The sequence below is a fragment of the Heloderma suspectum genome, chromosome 1 (assembly GCF_057233095.1).
Source record: "Heloderma suspectum isolate Gila_16-S chromosome 1, 16-S_ref, whole genome shotgun sequence".
NCBI lineage: Eukaryota > Metazoa > Chordata > Lepidosauria > Squamata > Helodermatidae > Heloderma > Heloderma suspectum.
The window spans coordinates 52020774-52039701 of record NC_139458.1 but is presented as its reverse complement, the minus strand read 5'-3'; the positions used below and the strand labels follow the sequence as shown (position 1 = coordinate 52039701).

At 46.2% G+C, this 18928-nt stretch overlaps 1 protein-coding gene across 1 annotated transcript in view; it reads left to right on the top strand.

The window, feature by feature from the left end:
* Positions 1-17208, top strand: part of TTC6 (tetratricopeptide repeat domain 6) — a 170511-nt gene extending 153303 nt beyond the window's left edge. Inside the window, exons 37-40 of the mRNA XM_084827146.1 lie at positions 7673-7825; positions 8262-8432; positions 15617-15842; positions 16582-17208. Coding sequence (XP_084683272.1) covers positions 7673-7825; positions 8262-8432; positions 15617-15842; positions 16582-16718 — 687 coding nt within the window. The 3' untranslated portion in view covers positions 16719-17208. The remainder of the gene's footprint in view (positions 1-7672; positions 7826-8261; positions 8433-15616; positions 15843-16581) is intronic.
* The last annotated feature ends 1720 nt before the right edge of the window (positions 17209-18928 follow it).

Sequence of the window (18928 nt, the reverse complement as noted above, 5' to 3'; positions counted from 1 at the left end):
TAAACGAGAGGAGACCAGGGCATGTACTACTGATGGGAGCAGATGGTTGGGAAGGAAGGGGTGCAGCTGCCGTATCAGGTGGAGTTGGTACAGCACTGTCCGGCTCACAGCTGACACCTGAGCCTCCATGGACAGCTGGGAGTCTAAAATGACCCCCAGGCTGCGGACCTGGTCTTTCAAGGGTAGCTGTACCCCATTCAACACCAGGTCAACATCCCCCAGCCTCCTCTTGTCTCCCACCAAAAGTACCTCGGTCTTGTCAGGGTTCAGCTTCAGCTTATTCCTCCCCATCCAGCCATTCATTGTCTCCAGACATTTGGACAGGGATTCTATGGCCAACCTTGGTGACGATTTGAACGAGAGGTAGAGCTGCGTGTCATCTGCATATTGATGACACCGCACCCCAAACCTCCTGATGATAGCCCCCAGCAGCTTCACATAGATGTTAAATAGCATTGGGGAGAGGATGAAACCCTGTGGCACCCCACAAGTGAGCGGCCACGGGTCTGAAACCTCCTCTCCCAGTGCTACCTTCTTGTACCTGCTGGAGAGGAAGGACTGGAACCACTGCAATATGGTGTCTCCAATGCCCAACCCCTCCAGGCGGTCCAGGAGGATACTGTGGTGAACGGTATCAGAAGCCGCTGAGAGGTCGAGGAGAACAAGGAAGGAGCATTCACCCCTATCCAGAGCCCTCCTCATATCATCCACCAAGGTGACCAAGGCCGTTTCTGTCCCATGCCCAAGCCTGAAGCCCGATTGAAATGGGTCTAGATAATCGGTTTCTTCCAAGTGTGCTTTCAACTGCATCGCCACCACCCGCTCAATCACCTTGCCCAAAAATGGCAGATTTGAGACTGGGCGAAAGTTGTTCAGAACTTGGGGATCCAAGGAGGACTTCTTTAAGAGGTCCTATCACTGCCTCCTTGAGGGCTGATGGCATCACTCCCTCCTCAAGGGAAACGTTCACCACCGCCCTGATCCCCTCACCCAGTCTCTCTCTGCAGCCCATAATGAGCCAAGATGGGCAAGGATCAAGTAAGCAGGTGGTCCGCCTTACAGATGAAAGCACCTGTCCACTTCATGAGAAGGAAGAAGCCGGAACCGATCCCACAAAACCGGTTTGCCACAGGCCGCCTCTTGCTCACTAACTGTATCCACAGTGTGCGGAGTAATTCTCCTAATCCGATCAATTTTATCTGCAAAGTGCCTTGCCAAGGCCTCACAGGAGGCCTTAGAATGGTCCAGTGGTTCCGGAGCCTCAGGACCGACCAGGCTCCGGACCACTTGGAACAGCCTCCTGGGACAGCACTCTGCAGACGCGATAGAGGCAGCATAATATTCCTTTTTTGCTGCCTTCACCGCCACGTGATAGGCTGAAGATACAGCTCTAGCCCGTGTCTGATCGTCTTTGGAGCGAGACTTCCGCCACTGACGCTCTAGCTGTCTCACCTCCTGTTTCAGAGCTTGTAACCGTGGATTGAACCATGGTGCAGTCCAAGCCCTGTTCAGGGGGAGAGGGCGTTTCGGAGTCATCCGATCTAATGCCCCAGTGATTGCAGCATTCCAGCCACGCACCAGGGTCTTGACCGAGTGGCCATTGGTGTGCTCCAGAGAATCCCCAAGCGTGTTCAGGAATCCATTCGGATCCATAAGACGCCTGGGGCAGACCATTTTAATGGGTCCTCCACTGCTGCGGAGGGGTTGTGGAACCGAGAAGTCCAACGTCACCAGATAGTGATCTGACCCTGACAAGGGTGGTGGTGGTGGATATACTTCCGACTTTCAGATCACTCCCCACTTCCCCAGAAACAAACACATGGTCTAGTGCATGTCCGGCTACATGGGTGGGCCCAGTTGGAATATGGTGCACCTCCGAGGAAGCCATGGTCTCCATGAAGTCCTGAGATGCTCCTGTGAGGATGGCCTCTGAATGTACGTTGAAGTCCCCCAACACCAATAAGTTATGGGACTGCACACGCACATCAGAGACCACCTCAAGCACCTCGGCCAGGGAGTCAGTCGTGCAGAGGGGTGGATGGTACACGAGCAGAATCCCCAGACTGCCCTTCAGGCCCAACCTCCGGTACATGCACTCAGCAACCTTGGTCTCCCGGAGAGGGGGTCTAGTGAAGACCAAGGACTGATTGTGCATGTACTGGAGGTTGGGCCCGAAGGGCACTCCCACTGATCGTGTTGTGCCACCAGCGCCCACCACTTGCAGAACAAGGAGTTAGTGCTTCGTAAAGGAACCCCAGAAAAGCTCCCTTCTGCGAGCTCCACTGATCTGCCCTGTTCTTGAAATGAGAATTTCCACTCGTTTCAGGTTGCTTTAACAACCACTACCTCCCCACTGCATTAGCAGTGGATCCCACTGGCATGTGGGCAGCATATTATACTGTCCATTGTAATTAGGCATGTGCCTGTCTCTGAAATTACTTGAGGGGTTTTATTTAATGTCCAAAATACGTAGAGCTCCTTCTACATATGGGCTTGGATCCAGAGGAGTCTGCTCATGGTGGAAAGAGGAGAGGCAATTTTCACCATTTCCCCCTTCCCCGGTCCCCTGGAAAACCTGCTGAATGGGGCTAGGGGACCCTCAAGAATAGTGTTGGAGGTTTCATTCCAGGTTGCAATGGGAATCAGAGAAAATCACCTCCACCCCTCCTTCCACCAGCTGGAATCTCCACTGGATCAAAGATCCTTTCCATGAATACAAGAAAAAGTGTGGATCCAAACTAATGAAAACACTTGATATGTGAGGAATAAATGAAATGTTTTGCTATTATGTTTTGTGTAATAGCAACTCCCTTATAAAATGTTGAATTTAAATTTAAATTAGAAACTAATATTACTGGCTTCCTGCAGTTTTGCTGGTACACTTCACTCCAACTAATTCATATTTATGCAGTGCTTCTGTATAAGACTGCATAAGATTTGACTGAAGACTTACAAATGACTGTTGTCAGTCTTCACAAGTCTGTAACAGCATCATATAGCTATTGTGACCCATCCTTCCAAGAAACACCATGAATGAGAACTTCAGGGGAGGTGCCCAGACAAGTTGAAGTTCTCTACTGTTAGTACAGACCTTAAAGGCTTGCAAACAAAAACCCCCAAACCCCACCTATGTGTGTGTGGGTGTGGTGCTGGTGAGGAAGATTGACACCACCCCCGTCAATTCCCTCCCTAACTGTTGCTGGGGAACATCAGTAAAAGTTGGGGCGAATAGTTTAGGGTGGGAATCTCTCACTCTGGGGTGTGTGGTCAGTGTTAGTAGGGGGAGAGAAAGAGAGAGAGATTGAAGCCATTTACGCTGCAATCCTATACGCACTTACCTGGGAGTAAGCTTCCTTAAAATTAGTGGGGTTTATATCTGAGTAGACATGTATTGTGTGCGTTTTGCCTTGCTCTACTGTATAATGGGTAATGATCCTGTTAACACTTCTGGTTTTGCTAGATAAGATCAAACTATCTTGATAAAATTGTAAAATGTATTCTACTTCACTAAAATCTGAATATGGCAAAATCATGTCCCATATAATTTAGTTCAAGGTTTTTCAAAATTAGCTCATCCACTTGGCTTCTCTGAACTCATATTGTCTTCGCAAGAATCCTTACAGCACCTCAATTTACACAATCAGGAAAACATCTGATGATGTTCCCTTGGCAGTGTTTAGTTCCTAAAACAAGAAATGCTGGATTTGGCCATTTTTACCCATAATCCCAGATGTATGCAGCCTCAGACATTGAGATCAGGCTTTTGAATGCCCATTCATGCTTGATTTATCATGCCCAGAGTCACTTCTGTGCCAAAATTTAGGGAGGATTACTGGAACGCACATGTTACTCCCCTCATAAGGTATGTTGTCTTCTTTGCAGGTTGTTACTGTAGGCCAGGAGTGTTGAATCTCTTTCAGCCTGAGGGCCAAATTCAGTTTTTGAGTAGCTTTTGGGAGCTGCTTTCTAGTGGTGGGGCGGGGCTGAAGACAAAAGAGAGCAGAGCCAAAGGCAAAGGGCAGGGGCAAAAATACCGGCATATTTTAACTTAAAGCATTTCTTCTTCATGGACTCTGTGCACGAAAGAAGATGGCGAAAATAAGGGGAATGCAAATAGCGTAGCATCTACGCTATTTGCGTTCCCCTTATTTTCGCCGTCTTAGTCTACGTAAATGTTTACGTAGATTAAGATGTGCCAAAATAAAGAACGCAAATGGCGGTGGCCATGGCGTTGTTTTTTTTTTAAATCAGCCGTGATAGGCTACGTAAACATTTATGTAGCCTATCACAGCTGACTGCAGGGACACAAGTGGCGGCGGCTATGGCCGCCGCCATTTGCGTCCCTGCTAGCCAGCGGCTGGATGTCCGGCTGCTGGCGGAGCCGGCCGGCGGCTCCGCAGAATCGCAGCAGAGCACAGCTGGCCGGCCAGGATTCCGGAGGGGAGGAACAGAGCGCCTCCCCCCGGGCCAGGATTCCGGGGGGAGGGACGGAACGCCTCCCCCCCACCATCAACATAATCCGCAGAAAGGTAAGTCACTTTCGTACATCCCTATTGCTGCCTCCTGAACAATGTTACGGACCTCCGTCCATAGTTCCTCAGGCGCTCTATCAGGTCTAATCCCTTAAATCTATTCCTCACCTCCACTGTATATTCATAAGGGATATGATTTAGGTCATACCTGAATGGTTTAGTGGTTTTCCCTACATTCTTCACTTTAAGCCGAAATTTTGCAACAAGAAGCTTATGATCTGAGCCACAGTCAGCTCCAAGTCTTGATTTTACTGACTGTATAGAGCTTCTCCATCTTTGGCTGCAAAAGACATAATCAATCTGATTTCGATTTTGACCATTTGGTGATGTCCATGTGTAGAGTCGCCTCTTGTGCTGTTGGAAAAGCGTGTTTGCTATGATCAGTGTGTTCTCTTGGCAAAACTCTTTTAGCCTTTGTCCTGCTTCATTTTGTACACCAAGGCCATGCTTGCCTGTTATCCCGGTGATTTCTTGACTTCCTACTTTGGCATTCCAATCCCCTATGATGAAGAGGACATATTTTTGTGGTGTTAGTTCTAGAAGGTGTTGTAGGTCTTCATAGAACCGATCAACCTCAGCTTCTTGGGCCTCAGTGGTTGGGACATAGACTTGAATTACTGTGATGTTGACTGGTTTGCCTTGGATTCGTACTGAGATCATTCTGTTGTTTTTAAGATTGTACCCCAGTACTGCTTTTCCCACCCTTTTGTTGACTATGAGTGCTACTCCATTTCTTCTAAGGGATTCTTGTCCACAATAGTAGATATGATGGTCACCTGAATTAAATTCGCCCATGCTTGTCCATTTTAGTTCTCTGATTCCCAAGATGTCGATGTTCAGTCTTGCCATCTCATGTTTGACCACCTCCAGCTTACCTTGATTCATTGATCTGACATTCCAGGTTCCTAAACAATATTGTTCTTTACAACATCGGATTTTCTTTTCACCGCCAGACACATCCACAGCTGAGTGTCCTTTCGGCTTTGGCCCAGCCGCTTCACTCTTTCTGGCGCTACTTTGAAATTCCCTCTGCTCTTCCCCAGTAGTATATTGGGCACCTTCCGACCTGAGGGGCTCATCTTCCGGCGTCATCTCTTTTAGCCTTGTGATACATTCCATGGGGTTTTCTTGGCAAGAATACTGGAGTGGGTTGCCATTTCCTTCTTCAGTGGACCACATTTTGTCAGAACTCTCTGCCATGACCTATCCATCTTGGGTGGCCCTGCACGGCATAGCTTATGGCTTCACTGAGTTACGCAAGCCCCTTCGCCACAACAAGGCAGTGATCCATGAAGGGGGTAAAGAAGCTGGTCCTTAGCTAATAAAGTAGTGTAGCTCGAAGCCTTGTTTCCTGGAGTGTGTTGATTACAAAAGGAGAGGACGAAGGAACATGACACCGACATGGCCAAAGGAAATTTTCTTCGTCTTCCACTCCTGCAGAATCTAATCTCTCGGGATCAAGGACAGATCAGGGATCTGGACCTGGACTCGCTGAAGTTGACAGCATGAAGGATTCAATAGAAGAGGACTGAAGGTCCATATCATTACAGGTACAGTGGTGTTGGATGCCGCAAGGAAGCCAGCTACCCGACGGTTGTATCATAGTAAATTGACAATGTTTGAGAGATTTGCCGCTCCTAAAGGCTTTCATCCTTTCTCCAGTTCAGTCTCAGATATTCTGTCATTCCTTCATCATTTGTTTGGGAAAAGTCTTAAATATTCCTCTATCAGAGTTTATGCTGCAGCTGTCTCAGTTATGAGGGGACAAGTACAGGGCTTTTCAGTATTCAACCATCCTCTCACCAAGCAATTTTTGTGTGGGTTGTGGAACATGGTCCTGCCTGTGGAGGACTTAGCTCCACAGTGGAATCGTTTGCTTGTGTTGCAAACTCTGATGTCAAAACCTTTTGAGCCTCTGGCTACTGTTGACTTCTGTTTACTATCATGGAAAGTGGCTTTCCTAGTGGCTATCACATCATCTAGGAGAGCATGTGAACTGTGTGCTCTCCATATTGATGCCCCATTTACAGTTTTTCACAAAGACAAGGTTGTCCTTTGGCCAGTGCTCTTGTCCATGCTACAGTAAGACACCTAACCTCTTCCGGTAAGTTGGCTTGTCAATCGTCCTTATGTGTGATGCACAGAGACCACGAAGAAGAAAGGCAGAACTACTGTAACTGTAGTTCTTCAGGTGGTCATCTGTACATTCACACAACCAACCCACCGTCCCCTCTTCGGTGTCAATATCTCTTCGATGTTGATACTGAGGGACCCTCAGATCCGAGACTATTTTTGCAGTCTCAACTGAGGAGATAGGCGGGAACCCATTCAGACACGTGCAGTGGGATGATGGGAGAGGGCTCCCACCAAAAACATTCCTTAGCTACATATTTTTCCTGAATAGAGGCTGGAGCATGAGCCCATATATGTGAATGCACAGATGACCAGTCGAAGAACTACAGTTACAGGTAAGCAACCTTTATTGCCAGTAACTAAGCCTTGAGAGACTCATTTCAACCTTTTAATGAGAAGAGACCACAAAACCACTCAACAGGCACTGGTGGGAGAAAGGAGGGATCCAAGGGAAGGGAGCATAGAGATCTGGGAACTTTGGAGGGCTGGATTGGAACCCCAGTTGGGCTGGATTTGGCCCACAGGGCTGAGATTCAACACCCCTGTAGTAGACAGATCTTTAAGAGATGAAGCCATCTATCTATCTACCCACCCATTACATTTTTATACTGCCCAATAGCTGAAGCTCTCTGGGCAGATCACAACAATTAAAACCATAATTTACAAGATAATAAAATACAGATGATAAGTTTAAAACTACAATATAAAAATTATGTCTAAACAGGAGCTAGCTGCAGTGCAAACATTTAAAACACAGTACCAGATATAAAACAAACTGTAATGCTAAAATGCCTTGGGAGAATAAAAAGCTCTTCACCTGGTGTTGAAATGAACAGAATGTATGCATCAGGCAAACCTCTCTGGGAAGCTCATTCCACAACTGGTGTGTCACAGCAGAAACAGCCCTCTTCTTAGTAGCCGCTCACCTCACTTCCTTTGGTTGGGGCTCCGGGAGAAGAACCTATTACTATATCTCATATTGTTAATGATTATGTTCATTATTTTAGGCTCTTGGAAAGTTTCAGAAAGCTTGGGCCCAGTTTACAGCAGCCATTCTTATTGATCCCAAATGTCACTTAGCTTATGATGGGCGAGCTGTAGTCTGTCTTCAGATGGGTGATAATTTTGCTGCCTTTCAAGATACAAATGCTGCACTAAAGGTAAATATTTGCTCTGTTATTAGCCAGGATTGAAGAGGATCCTTCATTGCTTCAAATTTACACTCTTTCTTCTCTTCCCATCGTTTTCCATATGTCCTGCACGCATACGCACACACACCATCCCTCTCTCAGTCATGAATCCGCAAATCCTTCACTTTCCTCTCCAACTTCCACTCATTCCCCATCCAACAAGTACTCTCTGGGCATAACGATACATTTCCAAATGTACATTGCTGTTCTAAGTTCATTCTCATGCATACAAAAAAATGTAGAAGAGGGGAAATGAAAACTCTACATTCAGTGTCTTGCTGTGCGTAAGAATCTCTCTGTTTAGGCTATACTTGAAGCTATCCAGATTGATAGATTTGTTGTTTCTATCAAATATTTTCTTTATTAATTTTATTCTTGCAAACATATTTTTCTGAATATATTTCAGATAACTACCAATGCAGAATTGCTTACAAATCGAGGTGTCATTAACCAGTTTATGGGATTTTTAAACTGTGCCATGAAAGACTATCAGCAGGCTATCAGCATTGACCCCAGCTATGCTTTGGCATATTTCAATGCAGCAAATATCTACTTTCTTAACAGGCAGTTCTCACAGGTCTGTACTGGAGTGTACACTCACAAACTTTATTGAATGCTTTTCCTTGGGGGTAACTATGATTTTAGCTAGGCACATTTGCCTCTGTTAAAAATATGCACCGCAATTCTTAGTAAAATATTTCAGTCTTTAAGCTCAGAGATAGATGATCTACAGCCTTCTCTTCTAGGCTGAACAGAAAGATCACTCTGTACAAATCTTGGGGTAGAGGGCAGTGAAGAAGATTATGCTAGATCCTACTATTTTTCAAGTGGGAGCCACTTGGGCAAAAGAAATTTCAATGTGAGAGCCACTTTCGCTTACTACTAAAATTAACACAGAATAATCAAATGCAAAACTGACTTTAATGTTTTGGACCTCAGTGATCAGGATACTGGGAGTTGTAGTCCAAAACATCTGGATGGCACTAGGTTGGGCAAGACTGGTTTTGGCTGAAATCCTATGCACATTTTCATGGAAGTAAACCGCACTGAATGCAGTGGGAATTACTTCTGAGTAAACATAAATAGAATTGTACCGTTGATGTATTTCCCCACTGCCACACACAGACAGACATTCAGCAAGCTCCACGTGCAAGGAAAGAAGCAAGTGTTGGAGTGCGAGAGGGAGAATAAGGAAGTTGGCAGCGAATGTGAAGGAGCAGCTGCTGCCCGGTCCCTCATAAGGGAAAGTGCGGGGGAGGAAATATAAGCAATTTCTATTGTCTCCATCTTCAGGCCTTCGTTTGCTGCTCTGCGATGCCAGGTCTGTTACCCAGAAAACATCCTTCATCCACGACATGATCCTGAATGGGGGTGCAGACCTGGCATGTATTACAGAGACCTGGCTGGCTGAGGCCACTACTCCAACTCTGGTGGCCATGTGTCCAGCTGGATTTTCGTATGCAGAGCAGCCGAGGGCTGGGGATCGGGGAGGGGGAGTCGCTGTTATCTACTGAGAGTCCTTGGTCTTCAGCAGACCCCCTCTCCGGGAGACCAAGGTTGCTGAATGCATGTACTGGAGGTTGGGCCCGAAGGGCAGTCTGGGGATTCTGCTCGTGTACCGTCCACCCCGCTGCACAACTGACTCCCTGGCCGAGGTGCTTGAGGTGGACTCTGATGTGCGTGTACAGTCCCCTAACTTATTGGTGTTGGGGGACTTCAACGTACATTCAGAGGCTGCACCATATTCTGACTGGGCCCACCCATGTAGCCGGTCATGCACTAGACCTTGTGTTTGTTTCTGGAGAAGCGGCGAGTGATCTGGAAATCAGGGGTATATCCATCACCCCCTTGTCATGGTCAGATCACTATCTGGTGATGTTAGACTTCTCGGTTCCACAACCCCTCCGCAAGGGTGGAGGACCCATTAAAATGGTCCGCCCCAGGCGTCTTATGGATCCGAATAGATTCCTGAACACGCTTGGGGATTCTCTGGAGCACACCAATGGCCACTCGGTCAAGACCCTGGTGCGTGGCTGGAATGCTGCAATCACTGGGGCATTAGATTGGGTGACTCCGAAACACCCTCTCCCCCTGAACAGGGCTTGGACTGCACCATGGTTCCATCTGCAGTTACGAGCTCTGAAACAGGAGGTGAAATGGCTAGAGTGCCGATGGCAGAAGTCTTGCTGCAAAGATGATCAGACACGGGCTAGAGCTGTATCTTCAGCCTATCACGTGGCGGTGAAGGCAGCAAAAAAGGAATATTATGCTGCCTCTATCGTGTCTGCAGAGTGCTGTCCCAGGAGGCTGTTCCAAGTGGTCCGGAGCCTGGTCGGTCCAGTGGCTCCGGAACCACTGGAGCATTCTAAGGCCTCCTGTGAGGCCTTGGCAAGGCACTTTGCAGATAAAATTGATCGGATTAGGTGTGTTACTCTGCACGCTGTGGATACAGTTAGTGAGCAAGAGGCAGCCTGTGGCAAACCGGTTTTGTGGGATCGGTTCCAGCTTCTTCCTTCTGATGAAGTGGACAAGGTGCTTTCATCTGTAAGGCCGACCACCTGCTTACTTGATCCTTGCCCATCTTGGCTCATTATGGGCTGCAGAGAGAAATTGGGTGAGGGGATCAGGGCAGTGGTGAATGCCTCTCTTGAGGAGGGAGTGATGCCATCAGCCCTCAAGGAGGCAGTGATAAGACCACTCTTAAAGAAGTCCTCCTTGGATCCCCAAGTTCTGAACAACTTTCACCAGTCTCGAATCTGCCATTTTGGGGCAAGGTGATTGAGCGGGTGGTGGTGATGCAGTTGAAGGCACACTTGGAAGAAGCCAATTATCTAGACCCATTTCAGTCGGGCTTCAGGCTTGGGCATGGGGCAGAAACGGCCTTGGTCGCCTTGGTGGATGATATGAGGAAGGCTCTGGATAGGGGTGAATGCTCCTTCCTTGTTCTCCTCGACCTCTCAGCGGCTTTTGATACCGTTGACCATTGTATTCTCCTGGACCGCCTGGAGGGGTTGGGCCTTGGAGACACCGTATTGCGGTGGTTCCAGTCCTTCCTCTCCAGCAGGTACCAGAGGGTTGCACTGGGAGAGGAGGTTTCAGACCTGTGGCCACTCACTTGTGGGGTGCCACAGGGTTCCATCCTCTCCCCGATGCTATTTAACATCTATGTGAAGCTGCTGGGGGCTATCATCAGGAGGTTTGGGGTGCGGTGTCATCAATATGCATGTCAAGGGCTCCTTGGAGGGCTCTCTCAGTCTAATCCAGTAGCCAAGTCCAGACACAGACAAAGGAATTCCTTTCCAAGCTTTATTCTTCTTTTACAACTTAACAACTATACCGATTGCAGCTAGATCTGAGCAGCACAGTACCTATGCCCTAAGTTGGAACTGTTGGTCCCCGTTTGAAAGGGAATTACTGGCAGACCCCTGAACTTAAGGACTAGGGAGAGTCCCTCCCCTTTTCCCTTGGATCCTCTGGGCGCAGCCGTTGTTTGCACGCCAACCTGGCATTACACCTCCTTTCTGCGCCCTCCATCTGGCGCCGATCTCTGCGTCTGCATTGCGCATCCACCAAGTCTGCTATCTGTGCTTGGTCACTCCCTGGACTGCTAACTAAACTAGGAATGCTGGTGGGAGGAATCTCCATCAGCTGTTGGTCCTGGGAAAGAGGAGCGCGCTCCTCTCCCAGGAGCGACTGCTCTTCCTCAGAATCAGAACTACTCTGGGATTCTATGGGCTCAGTGTCCACCCTGACAATGCAGATGACACGCAGCTCTGCCTCTTGTTCAAATCTTCACCAAGGTTGGCCGTAGAATCCCTGTCCAGATGTCTGGAGATGGTGAGTGGCTGGATGGAGAGGAATAAGCTGAAGCTGAACCCTGACAAGACTGAGGTACTTTTGGTGGGAGACAAGAGGAGGCTGGGGGATGTTGACCTGGTGTTGAATGGGGTACGGCTACCCTTGAAAGACCAGGTCCGCAGCCTGGGGGTCATTTTGGATTCCCAGCTGTCCATGGAGGCTCAGGTGTCAGCTGTGAGCTGGACAGTGCTGTATCAACTCCACCTGATACGGTGGCTGCGCCCCTTCCTTCCCGACCATTTGCTGCCATCGGTAGTACATGCCCTGGTCTCCTCTCGTTTAGACTACTGTAATGTGCTCTACATGGGGTTACCCTTGAAGACGGTTCGGAAGCTGCAGCTGGTACAGAACGTGGCGGCTCGCCTGATTAAAGGCAGCCGCCGGCAAGATCACATCACTCCCGTGCTGAAGGAGTTGCACTGGTTACCAGTTGTTTCCGGGCCAAATTCAAGGTGTTGGTTTTGACCTTTAAAACCCTATATGGTTCCGGCCCAGCCTATCTTAAGGAGCGCCTCCAGGAACACCTGACAGGCCGCTTAACAAGATCAGCCTCGGATGGCCTTCTCTCTGTCCCATCAGCCAGGACAGCTAGACTGGTGGGGATGAGGGAGAGGGCCTTTTCTGTGGTGGCCCCCACTCTGTGGAACTCCCTTCCTAGGGAACTCTGCCATGCCCCCTCTTTAATGAGCTTCTGCCATGCATTAAAAACGTGGTTGTTCAGGCAGGCATTTGGGGTGGGTTAGGGTATTTTAGAAAATGTTTTTTATTATAGAATTGTATTGTTTTAAACTGTTTTATTATATACTTGTACGTCATCCAGAGTGGCTGGGTGACCAGCCAGATGGGCGATTAATACATTTAATAAATAAATAAATTGTCATATGAGAAAGACTGGAAGGATAGTTTTTTTGAGTTGGTGGGGAATAACTATTTTCAAATAATCCTGGAACTAACCAGAGTTCAGTGGAATGGGTTTGGGATTCGGCTTATTGATATGTTTCTGTTTACCTTTATCCAACTTATTAGCTCCAGAAATACTGAACACCACTTTCCCCTTCTTTATCTCATTGTTCTTCTTTCCCCTTTCACCCACTCTGGGTCTGCCACCTGTCCTCCCCTCCCCTTTATTTTCCTTTCTCCACCTACCCACCTTCCTTCTACTCTATCCTCTATACTCCTCTCTCCATCTCCTCCTGCTATAGTTATTTCTCTCTTCCGCGCCTTGCCTGCTGAGGAGTGTCATTTGGAAGCAGCCTAGGGTGCTGAGGCAAGTGTTGGGTTACTGGCTTATTCAGTGTAAATCAGGTGGTCCAGATTTCTTCTACCTACCTGGCCTGCTGTTGCAAAGTGCAGGGAGGGAAATGGCAGCAGCACAGCCACACCTTCGGGGGGGGGGCAGGAAGAGGGAGAGGGGCTGGCAGTGTATTTCAGAGCCGCCAATGGGGTGTTTGGGAGTTGGAAATGCAGCTGAAATCATTTTAATGAGTTTTAATGTTGTTGCTGTTATTATTAGTGATTAATTTTTATCATTTTTCTTAGTTATATTGGATTATACTGTTCTGTGATGGTATTTTATGAGTGGTATATAGCTGTATTGATTATATTTTGTATTTTTATGTTTTTTGAAAGTGTCCTTAGGAAGGCTTTGCCCTAAAAGGCAGCCTAAAAATACCTAAATAAATAAAATAAAAATAACAGCCCTGTACTGTTCCGGTTCTAAATTCAAGGAAAACAATGAGAATTAAAATAAACTCCTGGATCATTCTGTAACTTAGTAAACCAAATCTGCCTGGGTACTTATAGATAACATTTGATTTTGAGGGCCAACATTATCCTAATGCTAATCCTGTTTGGTGGTGATGGTGTGTTATCTAGTCTCCCCACACCCCAGACCCCATGCAAAGGGGAAAGCATCCCTTTGGAAGGGAAGACAGTCTTCTCCAGCACCCATCCTGTCTCCTGCCACCACCACTGCTGCTGCTTCCTTTTTCTTTTTTAAAAAGACCATTTGTACACAGCAGTACTGGAGCACAACATTTTTAATAGTTTTTGAAAGAATCAAATGAAATTGATAAACCTCCCCCTCCACCCCTCACCGCACACACACACAATTTTTCTAGAAATCTGGAAACATTTGCAACTGAGAAGGAAGAAGACTTTTGCCAGTTTCACCACTGTTCTTTTTTCCTTTTTAAATAATGCCAGTGGCATGGGGGGGGGGGGTGCTGCTTGAACTAGAGAAGTGGAACAAACAGTCACCAACAAAAAGAAAAGACTGTTCCTTTGCTCCAAGTGAGACAATAGCAGTACATTCAGTTCATACCTGATGACTGTTATACAACTGAAGTGGAAGTGTAAAAATGTGTATTAATCAATACTTAAAACAATTGGACAACAGAAAAAACAAAGAAATGCAGTTGTCTGGGAATGGCATTTATCAAAATTCTAGGGATGGCAGAGAATTTCTCCCCGAAACTTCGGGGGGCTGAGCGCCAACGTGTTCGGCCGCCCGAACAAGTTTCGGGGAGAAATTCTCCGCGCCCCCCCGCGCCCCTCACCCCCCCCCCCCCCGGGACGGGACTTACCTTTGGCGAATGTCCCTCCTGGCGGCGGGTCCAGCTGGCGGTTCGGCGGGTGTTCGTCCGGGGCGGGAGCGGCAGCCGGTCTTTCGACCAGCTGCCGCCGCCGCCATTCCAATCAAAGAAAAAAAAACAAAAACGCCCCCGTGATAGGCTACGTGACGATTAACGTAGCCTATCACGGCTAGATTTGCAAAGTCAGCCGTGATAGGCTACGTAAATCGTCACGTAGCCTATCATGGGTGACTTTAAAAAAAAAAAGCGCGTACGGATAATGGCGGCCCCCATAGGGAGCCTCCATTCCTGTTCCTTATTTGGTCGCTGTAGTCTACGTGAAGATTTACGTAGACTATGGCGAAAATAAGGGCAACGCTATTTGCATTGCCCTTATTTTCGCCATAGTCTACGTAAATCTTTACGTAGACTACAGTGACCAAATAAGGAATGCGAATGGCGGCTCCCTATGGGGGCCGCCATTTGCGTACGCGCTTTTTTTTTTTTTAAGTCACCCATGATAGGCTACGTGACGATTAACGTAGCCTATCACGGCTGACTTTGCAGATCTAGCCGTGATAGGCTACGTTAATCGTCACGTAGCCTATCACGGGGGCATTTTTTTAAAAAACTTTTGAGTTCGCGGCCGGGCGAGGCAAGGCGCCTCCTCCCCGGCCTGAATTTCGGCCGGGCGAGGCGGGAAGCCTCCCCCCCCGGCCTGAACTTCGCGGGGGGAGCAGCGAAGCGCCTCCCCCCCACCGCGAACAAGCTTCGAGGACAGGTAAGTGACTTTCGTCCACCCCTACAAAATTCTCAGAAATAAATGAGTGAGAGAATTTCTACTTGATGCAATTATTGTGCACTCATGGTTGTTTACAGGATGGCAGCATGATCCTCCAGTTTAGCTTCTGTTTTTTCAGAGCCCTTTCCTGGATTTTTTTAGAATAGGGAAAATGGGGTATTATTTCTGAAAGTAGTTTCTACTTGTGTATTGCACTATTCCACTGTAGCAGTGCTCCACCTGAAGGTTATGTAGTGGAAAAGCAGGAAAGGAAATGCTCTTTGTGTAGAGCTCGCATTGAAACCAAAAGTAGATACAGTGATTAACAGCCTCATGTAGAAAAGCTCCCAGTCAATAGTGGACTTACTGGAGAGTGGAACAGAACCAACTTTCCTGTTGAAGTACTTTGCTCACTGTACTAATACTCTTGAAGATCAGGTTAAAACAATGTCATTGTACATGTATTTTCCAAGCTACTAGTTATTTATAAAACAAAATTAATAAATAATTTCAAAAGGTGTATATGTTTTTATTCAATTAATTTTATAGGCAAATAAGTATTATTCCAAGGCACTGATGCTTGATCCAAGAAATGAATCTGCATTCCTGAATCGAGCTATTACAAATACGCTGTTAAAAAACTTTGAAGAAGCAAAAGAAGATTTTGAGAAGGCAATTTGCCTCTCTCCTTGCTCTGCAGCAATATATTTTAACAAGGCAAACCTCTACAGCACATTACAACAATATGAGCAAGCCGAGGAGGATATTTCAAAAGGTACTAGTACTTGGAGATCTACATACCTACTGTCACTTACTTACTTTCTTCTTCATTTAAATAGGCATTGCAAGACTCCAAAATAGACTTGTAAAACTATCTCTATGATCCAGAAGTGCAATGCATGCAGACCCAAGAGTGCTGCATGAGATGGGGAGTGTGAACTCATCCAACATCTAAGTGTGTATGCACAGTGCTTCAGCACCAGTCACGCATAGCTGGTCAGCAGCGTCAGCTTTGATAGATCAAATCACTTGACACGGGTGGGCGAACTGATTCCTAATGGTAATGTCCCCTTTATCCCCCTTACAAATAGGTAATCAGTCAAAGGTATCAGCACTGATCATCTGTTCGATGGGGTGAGATCCTTGTGCACAGCAACTAGCTGCTGTGTGCAAAGATCTCTGAATGAGAGCCAATGGGACGTATTTATTTCCTTACCTAATTGGTTTCAAATGTCATATTGCAGAGCATCCTCCTCCTGGAGATTCACATAATCACAACCCAGAGTATCTTCTCATAACAATGCAAGACCTCTCTTAATTGGGTTTTTAGTAACGGGTTAAGCTCATATTGAGCTATTTAATTTCTTAAACCTATGAGACAGACTAAAATTGAAATAAAATAAATAATACTTAAGTCATTACATGCAAACTACGCATGTACTTTTAGATGAGTTTTTAGTGTATGGTTATTATTTACTCTGAAAAGTCACCTAATAAAATACTATTTTTTACAGCACTGTCAATTCAACCTTACGATGCCCTGATGTATAAGCTTAGAGCTGATATTCGTGGCAAAATGGGTTTAATTAAAGAAGCTATCACTGATTATAAGAAAGCCATCAGTATCCAAGAACTTATTAGCACTGGGTAAGAAGCTATCTTTCAATGTATAGTAGATGGCTAACATTATAGGGATGTTTCCAGTTTATGATGAAGACCATTTGTATGTTGCTGCTGTGATGTCCTGTATTTGTTGTCACAATTTTTAATTGTTTGTGAATTATAACGTAACAGAATAGGAAACATTAAAAGAAATGAATAAAAGCAATGTTATTTTGGATTATGACATTAATTTTAGTTGTACACCCTCCTGAAATCCAAATAGGTTGAAGGGAGCTATAAATGTTCTAATTGATTAATAAAAATATGTCCTAATCCCTTGAATATATTACAGAAAATATGTACATGGGTTACTAGAATGACGTAAACAATAAACTATACCTGTGTGTGTCCAGTCTTAATGTAAACAAACTCGATATGCTGTAATTGGTTTCAGCTGAATTTTGTGTTCATGTAATTCACATCAGAATACTCAAAATTATAATATGGAGGATAAAATCAAATACAAATAAACAATTCTAAAATGTAGTGGCTTATAGAGTGATGCTCAACTAACCTAATATGACAGAGGCTAAATACCATAAACACTCATTTAGCAGGGAAGAAATCTGAATCCTGTCTTCAAAACATTGAATGGAGTTGAGTTATCAGAGGAGTTTGAGGACTAGAAATGCAAATTCTCCAAAGCACTTATGTCAGCATATAGGCAGGGCCGGGCAACTTGTGGCCCTCCAAATATATTGGCCTGCAACTCCCATGATCCCTCACCATAGGCTGTGCTGGCTAGGGCTGATGGGAGTTGTAGGCCAAAACATCTGGAGGGCCACAAGTTGCCCATCCTGATATATGATGACTTGTTGTTAATGTTGTTGTTACATTTCTACACTGCCCCATAGCCAAAGCTCTCTGGGCAATTTACAAAAGTTAAAACAGTAAAATACAATATACGAAGTTTAAAAACCATTTACATAAAGGCATACGGACAGTATATACAAACAACATATAACTAAAAACAACTTTGAACTAAAAACATTTTTTTAAGCCAACAATAAAACAACATAGCTTAAAAACAATATACAAAAGTCAGCAAAAGGAACACAAGTTTTAAAAAGGGAAGGCCTGCCGGAATAATAGAGTCTTCAATGCCTGCTTAAAAACCTTCAAAGAGGTCGACAGGTGCATTTCAACCATCAGGTCATTCCACAACTGAGGGGAGACAAAGGAAAAGGTCCTCTTGTGTGTGGCTGCCAATCTCACATTAGGCAGCTGCAGCAGAGAGCCCTCAGAGGACCTTAGGTGGCAGACTGGGACATAGGGAAGAAAGCGCTCCCTAAGGTATCTTGGACCTAGACCATGTAAGGCTTTAAAGCTAAGAACCAGCACTTTATATTTTGCTCGGAAACAAATTGGCAGCCAGTGTAAAGATATTAAAACTGGTGCAATATGGTCTCCACGGGATGTCCCAGAGACCAACCTGGCTGCCAGATTTCCGAACTACATATACAGGCAGCCCGAAGTACAGCACATTACAGAAATCAAGCCCAGAGGTTACCAGCGAATGCACCACAGTTACCAGGTCCACATGTTCCAGGAATGGGCATAGCTGGCATATCAGCCAAAGCTGATAACAGGCACTTCTCACCATTGCCCCCACCTGGGGTGCCAGGAGCAGGGTTGGGTCAAGAAGCACCCCCAAGCTATGAACTTCCTCCTTCAGAGGGTGTGTGCAACCCCCTCCAGAACTGGTTGACATACCTCAATACCTGAATTAGGACCCTTCACAATGAGCACCTCTGTCTTGCCTGGATTCAACTTCAGCTTGTTCTCCCTCATCCAGCCCATTAATGACTTCAGGCAGTCATTCAGAGGAGTCCTACCTTCCTTGGATAAAGATGTTAAGGAGAAATAGATTTGGGTGTCATCAGCATACTGATTACACTCAGCCCCAAATCTCCTGATGATCTCTTCCAGTAGTTTCATGTAGATATTGAACAGCATCGGGGATAGAATGGAGCCCTGAGGGACTCCACATAATAGTTCCTTTTTCAAGAACAACTATCCTCGAGTGACACCATCTGGAACCATCCTGAGAGAAAGGAGCGGAAGCACTGCAGAGCACGGCCCCCAACCCCCAATTCCCTCAGTCAATCCAGAAGGGTATCATGGTCGATGGTATTGAATGCTGCTGAGAGATCCAAAAGAATCAACAGGGATGCACTCTCCCTATCAATTCCCAGGTGA